This window comes from Tubulanus polymorphus, chromosome 6, assembly GCF_964204645.1.
Source record: "Tubulanus polymorphus chromosome 6, tnTubPoly1.2, whole genome shotgun sequence".
Lineage (NCBI taxonomy): Eukaryota > Metazoa > Nemertea > Palaeonemertea > Tubulaniformes > Tubulanidae > Tubulanus > Tubulanus polymorphus.
The window spans coordinates 3236300-3248570 of NC_134030.1; the positions used below are offsets into that span (position 1 = coordinate 3236300).

At 37.8% G+C, this 12271-nt stretch overlaps 1 protein-coding gene across 1 annotated transcript; it reads left to right on the forward strand.

Moving 5' to 3' along the window:
• The first annotated feature begins 113 nt into the window (after nt 1-113).
• LOC141907097 (leishmanolysin-like peptidase) lies at nt 114-9229 on the forward strand. Its single transcript, XM_074796666.1, has 17 exons — nt 114-521; nt 1030-1161; nt 1318-1400; nt 1549-1666; nt 2342-2523; nt 2611-2716; nt 2986-3083; nt 3415-3532; nt 3998-4105; nt 4184-4260; nt 4541-4651; nt 5431-5566; nt 6253-6345; nt 6426-6495; nt 6713-6843; nt 7288-7452; nt 7880-9229. The coding sequence occupies exons 1-17, from the start codon at nt 426-428 to the stop codon at nt 8042-8044; spliced, it is 1989 nt and encodes a 662-aa protein (XP_074652767.1). The 5' UTR covers nt 114-425; the 3' UTR covers nt 8045-9229.
• Nucleotides 9230-12271: the final 3042 nt, after the last annotated feature.

Consider the following 12271-nt stretch of genomic DNA (forward strand, 5'->3'; position numbering starts at 1 on the left):
CCTGTCCAACTCTGCGCCCGGTAACCAGTCTACACGGTCGACTAGCCGCGCCGAATTTCGGTTAAGAATTTGTGACTCAGAGAACTGATACAGGTCTCAAGGTCGCCGAGCGAATTGCGAATCTGTCATTTTTCGATGGACGAATTTTCCCGAAAAACTGTCATTTCTGTTTAATATCAGTACGTCTCATCGATATGAACTCATAGAAAATGAAGCCGTGAAACCTATAGATTTATTCCAGTTAAAAATATGTCGATTGAATGCTACAAATTGTTGACTGGTGATTAGTTTTCACGGGAAGAAGATGCAGAAATAGCGAATACTGAAGGAAGTGAAGAATACAGCGTTGAATAGGCCCCTACTGGAATGATCGTTGTCATATGTTTACTATGATGATTAATTCATAATCTCCTCCTCTCTGGACAATGACTGACCTATATTTGATGCTTTATCTCCTCCTGCTACTAGCGGTTTCTACGAAGTGTCACTCTTGCAGGCACCAGGTCCCTAAACCTGATGAGGTAGGAATGATAGAACCCATATTATTCTTGTCGAAGACGTGTATCCTAATGAAAGCCGGATGGAGAGTACTAAACTAACTTAGACTCATCCCACATGCAGACTCCACACCACACACCAGACAACGCAACCATACACCGGGTTATTCCGAGTGTAAATGAGTTATTTATTTTCGATAAAATTTGAACTTATTTTAAGCTTTCAAATACAAATATCGGTCACCAATAAAGGCGAATTTATCTTGTCAAATCAGATTTAATTTTCCATATAATAATTTGCTAGTCACGTGTAATCTAATCAAATAAGATTTTCACAACAGGATGAATTTGACGACTTGTTCAAAACGGCTGACAAGAAAATACTGCCCAGGTTTTTGAAATATTATTTCCTATGAATGAGTTTCAGTTTCACTCAAGTTTTGACCATCTTATATCAATTTTTTGAAAAAAAAATTTGAGTCCACCATCTTGGTACCGATGTATATCTTACTGTCACTGTGAAATGTTTCAGGTTGTTCACGGAGTTGACTTGGAAGCACATCACGTGATTCGCAAACGAAGTATTTCTCAAAATCTGCGCATTCGAATAATATTTGATTGTAGTCTCAATGATCTTGACAAACAGAAGAAAGTTTTCATCGAGGTTTGTTTTACACATTGAGCAATTCCAGCTGCTCCGCGGTTTAAATCAATTCATTTTCAAATCTTTATAACCTTAGCGTGGAACAGGGTCCCAATATTGATAAGCATTGCGAAATTTGAATCAACAGAATCTTTTTACATATATTTGATTATTTAGGATGTTGTTCTCCCAAAAGCTGTCGAATATTGGCAGAAAACTCTAAAAGTTCGCAAAACTTCTAGAAATATCCGATTATTGAGGTGAGTCAAATCTATTTAAACCTCACGGCTTGACTGTGCAACTGACCCCAGAAGCTTATCCGTGAAAAGTGCTCTTTAAATCAATATCTTGGGGAATTATTCATAGTTTAACTTGTTTCTAACGTGTAGTTTTCTATACTATTTTTAGACAATGCAGTTCAAAATACATACAGTATAAACCTGGAGACCCGTATCATTATTGTGTTGGTGGTTGTAAGAATGTGACTATGTGTGGAGATGTTCAGGTACCGGAGGAACATCTTGATGTAAGTAACACTTGGCCTCAACTGAATTCAACAACCTTTTTGACTCTAGTGAATTTGAAAATAGTTTCTGAATATCCTAGATATCAAACCGCACGGGGTACCCCAATTTACTCAAGCCCATGTTGTCCTGGACCCCTATACGCAATATATCTCATTGAATGATTTGAAGTTTCTTTCCTCTCAACCCGCTGAGCACCACTCAAGGTATCATTTAGTTTTGCCCAAACCTGCTGGTCCTGTCATCTTCTGGTTCTTAACAATTTCAAACCAAGAAGTAGAAACAATGAAATTTTTTGGCTTGTTTTGAAGATAACATTGAAATTTTCAAATATTTTTGTGAAATATCACTGTTCAAAACATGTCTGATTTTGGCTCAGTGCTTCCAAAGGGTTCCAAAGGGAAAAATTGTCTAACTCCTGAAAGATTTTTGCATTATTCTTTTGTGAGCTCATTTTGGATGATATTGACACTACATTGAGACAATTCCAAGTCATATTTCTATAGAAATAGGACCCTTCTTACTTGACTAATAAATTTTTTGTAGAAATCTGAATTTCAGTTCGGGGAATTTGAGATCTGGATCAGGGAAACATGAGGAAATTTGGGATAGAAATAACTGCAGGAACCCTGTGTTTGATACAGAAAAAAATTCACAAAGAAATCAATTTCATACAGTATTGTAGGATGTGTCCGAAAGGTTTGTCGTGTAGAATTGATGAAACCGATAGTTACCGAGGTTCCGGTATAGAGGGCGCTGATTTCGTATTATACGTGTCGACTAAGAAAACAGAAAGATGCGGCTACGGCACGACGGTCGCGTATGCTGCATACTGTCAGCTAGAGGGCGCTTTCGATCGGTAAATCTATTGTTTTCTTACTACGTGAAATCTAACTAAACTGTTTGACTATAAACTGTAATGATGATTGTGAGGATTATTTTTCAGACCAGTAGCTGGTTATGTTAATATTTGCCCGAGTTCGATATCTCTCGAGAGACATGACGTTACGCAGGTCATTTCAACGATTAAACATGAGATTCTACACGCCCTGGTAATTGTATTTCATTGTGTTTGACTAGATTCATAAGGCTAAAACATGATACCTTGTTTCTCCTAATCGGCCAGGTCATTTTGTAAACCGCAATTAAAATTCCTAATCAGTTTATTTCTATGGTTGCCGACTTATGGTTATATAGATCATGATTTTAAGAAAAGTAATGTACAGGGTAGATAGGCGGACTGTTATTAGATGATAACTGCATGACAACTGATTCATATATTATAAACTGTGTTATGATTAAGTTATTTTCTATTTCGAAGGGATTTTCTGCAGGATTGTATGCGTTTTATCGCGACAAGGAAGGTGAACCTTTGACCCCTCGTTTATCATCTACTGGAAAACCAGCTTTTAACAAAACGTAAGTCATAACTAAAAAGAAACATGTGAACAGAGGTGGATTTAAGGGTACAGACCTGCCTTCTCACTGAGATAGCTCTTTACATCAAGACAGAGATAATTAAAACCTATAAATTTGACATATCAGAAACAAAATCTTTTTAAGATGTATTTCTTGAAAAACCGGCTTGTGGTAGAGTGACTGCAGCTTTTTCCGACATTCTTTCTGAAACCCTGTCTTTCAATTTTCACAAACCTGCAGTCGATTTCAGCTGGTTTTATAGACCAGTGTTAAACTAGGGTTAGTTTTAACTGGAATGGCAATAAATTGAAATGAAATGTTGTTTTTTCAGAATGGAATTGTATCAGTGGAGTAATCGCGTGGTGAAGGAAGTGATCAGACCTCACTGGAAAATACGCACCGGATTCATAGAACATCGAGTTCAAATGATTGTAACGCCAAGAGTCATAGTAAGTATAGATTAACAGGATCCAGTTCCACAATTCTCAGTAAAAACTCGTTTCTTGAAAATCAGGGAGAAACCAGGGATACCTATAGGATTTTTGGTGTCTTAATATCCTTGCTGGTGAGGAGTGGCATGAGATATCTCTTAAGAAAAAAAAACAGCCCCTGTTGAGAATATGTTATTATTGAATCGGGAAATATGAAGAAATTTCGGATTCCCTGATCTTGTAGAACCCAGAGATACACATCTCCCTCATCTTAACATCTAGCTACCTAGTTAACTACATGCCTAATCGTTTAGTGGTAAGCTTTTGAAACCAGATGGGTTTATATGTGGTTTGTGAATATATAAGATCGTGAAACTAAACCACAGACAGGTGACTGACTACTATCTACCGACACCATCATTTCCCATAGACCGAACTTCATTGATATGAATTGAACGTTTTAAATCGCATCCAATATTTCAGAATGAAACGAGGAAACATTTCAATTGTTCAACACTTGAGGGCGCTGAAGTCGAAAATCAAGGTATCGTAGGTACAGCTTTAACTCATTGGGAAAAACGGGTATTCGAGGTAAGATCCATTCAAGATGTTTCACTGTGTTTTCAATACATAAACAGATACAAAAAACAGTTTATTTATGTTTTACAGAATGAAGCAATGACTGGAACGTACACACAGAATCCACTGATATCTCGTATAACACTAGCTCTGATGGAAGATACCGGGTATCTACAATTAGCATTTTCATTTCATTTTCATTTATTTGACAATCTTATGATCATTTATAATACAAAAACAACAGGTTATAACGTTATAACATAAGTTTGTCTGGGGATTCAAAAAATCCGTTAGGATTGTCCAGTTGAATCCCCGAGCATAACTAACATCATATCAATCAGTTGAATGAATAAGGGGAACGATTCCCCATTTTAAGTTAAAATCAATCTGACTCTTGAATGAAATAGTTGTTAATAGTCTTGACCAGGTCCCCGTGTCTAATTTCAGTTGGTATAAAGCTGATTATAGTCAAGCTCAGGATCTGCAATGGGGTAAAAATCTGGGATGCGATTTCGTCAAGAAGAGCTGTCTACACTGGATGGATAAACAGAAACGCAAGTACGATCAAAATAAATGAATTCAATACTGTTCATCTACAAACGTTATAATCCAGTTGCATCCAGAGTTTAGATTTGACTCAGAGTTGAAAATTTATGTTAACTCAAAATTAATTCTAACTCACAGTAGTGGAAGGAAGTGGATCCTGTTCATAGTTTTCGATTAGACATAAATTCTCTCTGAGGTACAACGCAAATTTCGGGGTAGGGAAAGGTCATGAACTGTAGACGAACTTCACGAACTGTAGAAGAAAGTTTGTTATGTATTGTCAGGCAGGGCACGACAGTTCGGTGGGATTAGGTGTGATGCTGAGTGACAAGCAGGTTCGAGTCCCGCTGGCTGCTTACAATGTGCCATCCTCCCTCGGCAGGGATTCGAACCTGATGGCATCGAGATTGCCACGGCACGAAACCCTGCCATAATCGACCGTGTGCGCAGATACATGCGCAGTTCAGATGATGTGATTTTTAGCCAATCAGAAATCCCGTTTTATTCTAGCCCGGGTTTTCCCATTTATAGTTCTTCCTTGAAATTTGCCTCAACGTTTAAACAACGAGCAATCTGATTGGTGCCGCCAGTTTTCGTTCGGAAAGCTGCGCATGTACCTGCGCACCCGGTCTAATGATGCAGGGGTTCGTGCCGTGGCTGAGTGTAGCGATGCCATCAGGTTCGAGTCCCTGCAGAGGGAGGATGACAATGTGCTTGCAACACCTTCAAAAGCCGCGGTCTCGTCGTGAGGTTAAAAGAACGATCCGATTATTCATTGATTGTGTTTGTAGAAAGAAAGCGATTCATCCGTTCTGTAAACGAGTGAAACTAAGCAGCGGTTTACAAACTGAATGCACTGATTCTCTGAAAGCTATGGCATTGTGTAATCTAGTAGAATACGACGAACCATTACCGCAACAATATCAGGTTAGAATTCAAATGATAATGCAAGATTTAAACACATGGAATAAATAACGAGACGAGTAGCACTATATAGGTTAACTATTTATTTGACGCACCGAGCTTTCGCTACTAATGAGTGAATGACTCATTCACCTGATGAAGCTTCTATACATTAGAAAGTAGCGAAAACATGTGCGTCAAATAAATAGTTAACCTATATAGTACTACTCATCTCGAGATGAGTAGTACTACGTATATAGGTTAACTATTTATTTGACGCACCAAGCTTTCACTACTAATGTATAGAAGCTTCATCAGGTGATGATTGACTCACCTCATTCACCCGATGAAGCTTCTATACATTAGAAAGTAGCGAAAGCTCGTGCGTCAAATAAATAGTTAACCTATATAGTACTGCTCATCTGGCATTCTAAACCCGGTTAACACGGGGCCCTACTCTACAATTCTCTCAACACGTGGAATAAATCTGCATTGATGACCCTTGATAGAAAACTGTATCCGTGTTGTGACGATAATATATTGGGAATCCCACGATAATATAACAAAAAATAATACAAAGTTCGAAAATGTTATACATGTAGTTCATATGACGTTTCGACTTTATTCTAATAGCAATCTTCAGGTTTGGGTATTATTGTGGGATTCTCAATATAAAATCTAAAGAGTGTTTGCTACGTTTGAATTTACAGTATTTTAACAAGTTACCGAACATCCCGAAATCATCGAAACTCGCTCATTTCGGGGGAGCAGTTTTACTCGCGGATTTCTGCCCTTACATACAGGTAATATTGATATTCATTACTGTAATCAACTTATGTTTTGGGTTTCCTTCGATTCATTGGATTTTACTATTGCGATTTAGGAATTCAACTGGCGTAAAGGGGGTCAGGTAGTGCGCGGATCTCGCTGCGACATTGCTTCAAATCAAGCAGGTAAATAAAATTCCTAATACAGTAGACCCCCATTCTTCCCTCCGTACCGCTTCAGTCCAAAATTCAATCGGAAAAACCTTCTGTTTTCCTGATTCTCTAACTCAAAAAATGATAACTCGGCCCAAAAAAGTGCTACGTACTGACTACATGTACATCGCTGAATAACCTGAGATTACCGAGTCAAACTAACAAATTGTTGCCACATTTTCAATTGAAGGTGCATCGACAAACTATGCAGTTGAAAGTTACGGTAATCAGTCTGTTTGCATTGAACAAGCTCGGCCTTGGTTACTGAAAGAATGTGATCGTAAACACAGGGTTCAACACTGGGGCAGTGGTTGTTATCAGGTAATTATTTACTCTATCAATATCCATGATTAATGTACTCGGTGATGCTGATGCAGGTTTGAATCTGTTGCCTCAACCTCGACCCTGCACCCCCCTCACTTGGCAAACCCTCAGTACAAACTTCATATATGTTCAGAGCTTCACCTGTGACATTCTTCAGTTAAAATGAACTACAAACACCAGACTTCAGACATTTCATCAGCAAATTTTTCAAAAACTGATCGTCCAAACTTCGCACGCAAGATATTAGAGACGGTAGACTTTTAAAAACTCATCACCCAAACTTCATGCTACGATAGTGAATTTCTGAAGGGGTATGGTTCAGGGCAGCAGAATGTCTGAAGGGTTAGTTCCAATCCAGGCTACAGATTGATGCCGGCATAAAATACATCATAGTTCATTCACAATGAAATCAGAGAATGTTAAATGGGAATTTCGTTGCAGGTCGAATGTACTAAAACTGGAGTTGTGATCATTGTGAATAATGTGACATATCACTGTTATAAAAGTGGGCAGCGAATCATCGTCAAAACGATCGTCAAAACGATCTTCAATACTTATCTACACGAAGGAATTTTAATTTGTCCTCCGTGTAAAGATATCTGTCAGGTAATAGTATAACCTCCATTAGTCAACACTTATTGTCAGAAATTTCCTATATTTTTTGCATACATATATACCCATGTGTCATCCCATAGTGAACGCCATCATATGCATCATATTGTCCTTCAACTGCGACTTTCTACTTCAGTCAAAGCCTTAGCCGACAATATGACAGGCTGTGAATAAGATCTATAGTGAAATATGAACACTTTGTAAGGAACCATATCTTCATACGTATAACCTCAGAGGCCGGTTACTTTAGACTTAAGACCGAAAGTGATCTTAAATCTTACGATTGGTCTTAAGTTGTTAGATTGGTTAAGATCAGGACTAAGATTAAGTCTAAGCTGCTTTAGTTTTAACTGCCCCCTGAATAATAAACAGAGCTAATTTTCTATGTATTGATATAATCCATGATGATGTTATTTTGTAGGAAGCATCAACGACATATCGCTGTCCGTCTGAACGAGACGCTCCGCTGAGATTAGATACGATAGATATTTCCATTCCGTGTTGTTCAAACTCTATCGTCACTCCTATTTATTATTATATGATTCTAGTCTCTTCATTGTTAATTATCAGTTTGTTATCATCATGATCGTTCAGTCAAACAGTCTATCAGTCAGTATTCACTCACGGCCAAGCGCAGTGAAATCAGTTTACAGTCAACCTCTGATATACCACGGCCAAGATCAGTGATTTTGGAATTTCGCTGGTGTAAAAAGTATGGAGATATATGGGGGTTAATTTTGACTCATTCAAAGATAAAATATTGGTGCTCCATTATAAGAAAAAGCCAGGCATTAGGGGAGGCTGGCGTTTTATTGGGTGTCGGTATATAGGGGGTTTGACTATTAAATTTGACTGCAAATGTCTGCTATCTCAAGTCAGGAACTATGGTTGGGGGAAGGGGATTCTCATCAGGTTTTGATGGTAGATTATTGAAGATGCTGCTATTTCTCTGAACAGCTCTCTTGTTGTATTTGCTCAACTCTGTGTTAAATATTTGATCATATCGTTATGATTCTTGTCAGTGTTCGTTGTTACTGTTTTTTTGGATCTGGACCTAGTTGAGCAGTTGTAAGTTCAGTTTGACTTATAGAGTCGAAATCTGTTAATTTTTCGGTGTTTTTACGCTGGAGTCATCAAATTTTAACCACGAAGTACAGTGGAACTGGCTCAAAGGCACAGTTGCACAGTCATACGAGAGAAATCCCCCAATAATTCAGCCAAAGATGTAAAGGTCTTCAATAAAAGGTTTATATATTTGAGCAATGTTTTGGCTGTAGACTACCAGCCATCATCTGGCATACTGTTGACTTACACCAGGGTCCGATCTAAGCACTTGTCCGATTGCCTGGGACAAGTATATTCTCATCGGGGCAAGTAGGTTATCATTATCACTTGTCCTCTGGGCTAGTGCAATTTTATGTCTCAAAGCTTTTTTCCAACTCGATACAACAAACACCAATCGGACTGCCTGTGTAGGGCAAGTAGCTTTTGGAGGGGCAGGCAAAATTTCAGATATGCTTGCCCCGGGCAAGTGGCTTTCATTCCTTAGATCGGACCCTGTGCACAGTCTTAAGTTCAAAAGTGGTCTTAAGCCGGGCGTAGGTCGGCCTGGCGATGCGATGCGATCGTCGCGTTGCGTCACAAGTGGCCGCGCAAGTCGGTTGCGATGCGGTTGTCAGCAACTGTGTGCGACTAGTTGCGGTTGCGACGGTCGCGTCGCGTCGCAGAGAGTAGAAAATGTGCGACTCATTGCGACTGGCGTCGCTGGCAGTCGCAACCCGTCGCTGGCAGTCGCAAGGTAGCGTAAGTCGGTGAGTCGTTGCGACGCAATCGTCGCTGGCGGTCGCAGTGAGTCGCAAGCAGTGAGTCGCAAGCAGTCGCAAGGCCGACCTACACCCGCCTTTAAATCTTAAACTGGTTTAAGTTGTTAGTCTCTATGCTATCACTACACAAGTGGTCCGTCGGTCTAGTTCCACACCTCGGTTAAGATTTAACAATCGGGAATGAACTGATTTCAACCGACAGCTGTTGAACCAGGTCCCGATGGTGTTTGATAAATGATCATTTCGCAATGTTTCCACCACTTGTAGGTGAGATCCGGTTGCAACTAGGACCAAACTATTTACACAATTTTACATTCGTACTGAGAATCCTGCTTCGATTTAAACGCTGAACACGTTGTACGTTTAGGTAGGAGAAAAAAATGTAGAAATATTTAGAAAGAATTCAATTTTTCGAATAGGACTTTTTTAAGGTAATAGATTATAATAGTTACTAGAAATGTAGGATAGAATGGCAGCCAAACAACCAATTCTAATTACTGAACTGTTTAGAATGAATGTTCATTTTTATTGATCTACTTACTGTATTATGTATCCGTTATCCATCATATCTACGTGTATTAACGTTAGAATTTGAAATGAATTTTAATTCATATTCAATGAATATCATCGGTGTTTGTCGTGATAAGAGTGAGTTATTTGTGTACGAGTAGAAATTTCAGATTGGCAATTTGTTGATATATGTTAGGACATGTCATAGATGTTACGCATGGAATCTATTTTACCATATATGTTCTGAAAAACCTTCAAACCTGATCAACAATTATAGACCTTGAATTTTATAGGCCATTGAGCGGGTTAACTGATGTTCAGGGACGGATCTACGAAAATTGGAAGTACATCTGAAAGATGCAAATTCCGTTAGGATGAGTGTTGAATTTGCAGGTTTTAAATATCTCTGTCTTGACATAAAGGGTAACCTCGATTAGAAGGTAGCCCTAGCTCCACCCCTGAAATTACTTACTGTTAACGCTGAAATTGAAGATTCTTCAGAATGAAAAAAAAAAGAGTTTCAGTTGAACGTTTAGTTATTTGTTTGTTTATATTTAGTGTCGATGGATTGTTTTATAGAATATGTTGTTATTGTTTTGCGTTCTTTATGATGTAAATCCGATCAGAACAAGTCGCTTTTTTGGATCAAAGTTAGTTTTGTTGTGGCAAATGTTTTACGAACTGTGCTGTAAACCTGTTTGTCTTGCCACCCCCCAACCCCCACCCACCCCAGCTGCTTATTTCGTGTAGATTTCTACTGAAAATTATTTTCTCATGCATTTTTTCTAAGTGAAATAACATTTTTCTCTGGTAATTGTTAATACGTAGAAGACATACCGGTAATACACAGATATTATATTCAGTCATGATTCGCATGTTCTTGAATATTAGTTTTTTATCTTACTTTATTCTAGACGCAAGAAACATTTATTTTTACTTTGTTCTGAAAATTAGAATGAAATTCTAATTTTCCTTTTCGATTTGTGAACTTGGTGAAGTTTTTACATTGCAATCCTGGGCTTAGTTTCACAAAAAGTTGAAGTTTAAAACTGCTGTAATATAGAAAATGCTAAGCTTAGAATGAAAAATGAATTCCGAAATGTTTCCTTGAGTTAGTAGTTCATTAAATGTTTCACCTACATTCTAATAGTCATCTACAGAAATTATCATTATGAACTGTAGCTCAAGAAAATATTCCGGACTTGCGTTCTTTAAGGCTAAAAAAAATTGATACATTGTTTCTCCGCTCTGCTGAGCTTGAATGTTGACCCGGCCGGCCGCCTATCTACCCTATACATTACTTTTTTTTAAATCGTGATCAATTTTACCATAACAGACCCGGCCGCTATAGAAATGAACTGTTTACAAATTCTATCATATTTTACTAAAATGACCCGGCCGCTGCGGAGAAACAAGGTATCATTTTTGTTAAGCCTAAGTGTAGGATTTTTGAGAATTATTGAATTATTGTCCTCAAAACCAAAAATGTGAGTAAAACTTTTTGTGAAATTGTTCCCTGATATTTGATTGGATTGATGTAAACCTTTATTGCTCATTTTCCAAGTTGAACTTGGATTCGTTTAAATCAACAGCTCAATGTATACTTAACAAATGTAGGCCTACATGAATATGACATGTCGAAAATTCTTTCTAGATATTTCTGTCAGCTATCATTTATATGTTTTTACTATGTATTATAAGTTATTATATATTTCAATATATTTTATACTCTATTTATACTATTTGGTGTCGAAAAATGTAACTAAGTATCCATAGAAACGAGTGTACGTCGTGATTTCCAAGGCCTTAGGCTTTAGATCGTTTAAAGTGTTCGTATGATAATCCCTGTTTTGTAAGAGGAATTTTTCGAATCGCAATTCAGGAAATGTTAGTGTCGGATGCGTTGAATAATGTGTTATATTGAATCGATGATTTCGTATGCAATTCTTTACCTTCGCTGTTCAATATCCTATAAAACTGATCATCCATTTTCTAAGGCTAATTTTCTAGGCTGAAGTTAAATCGTGTATTTTGTAATCGAATGATTTTTTTATGCATCGTTTCGATGTAAAACTCTGCATCGATTATCTTTTTTTTTCATCGAAAATTTGAGATTATTAGTTCGGTCTTTATTCAGTGTTGGTTTTTTACTCTGAGGTGCTCAAAGCATAAAAGCAAAATGAAATCGCGATATTTTTGGTTGACGATATTTATTCGGACGCATCATGCATGGTACGATGTTGACTGATTATCCGCTGGGGCCTACAGCTTGCCACCAACCGCATTAAGTACATGATTATTGTATTGACCTACGTGAATTCCTGGTTTATTATTGAATCATTTTGTAAAAGTCTCCAACGAATAAATGTTTATAAAAATTACTCAAATTTTCATCGGATTTTTCTCCGTGTTTGCAACTAAGAACATATTCGATATTGCCGCTGCATTATTATCAAGTAAACCCGGGCGTTTTTGGGGGA

Coding starts and splice junctions, on each gene's coding strand:
- LOC141907097 (XM_074796666.1), top strand. CDS start 426: ATGACTGACCTATATTTGATGCTTTATCTCCTCCTGCTACTAGCGGTT. Junction 522..1,029: donor AGGTCCCTAAACCTGATGAG/GTAGGAATGATA, acceptor GAAATGTTTCAG/GTTGTTCACGGAGTTGACTT. Junction 6,496..6,712: donor CATTGCTTCAAATCAAGCAG/GTAAATAAAATT, acceptor TTTCAATTGAAG/GTGCATCGACAAACTATGCA.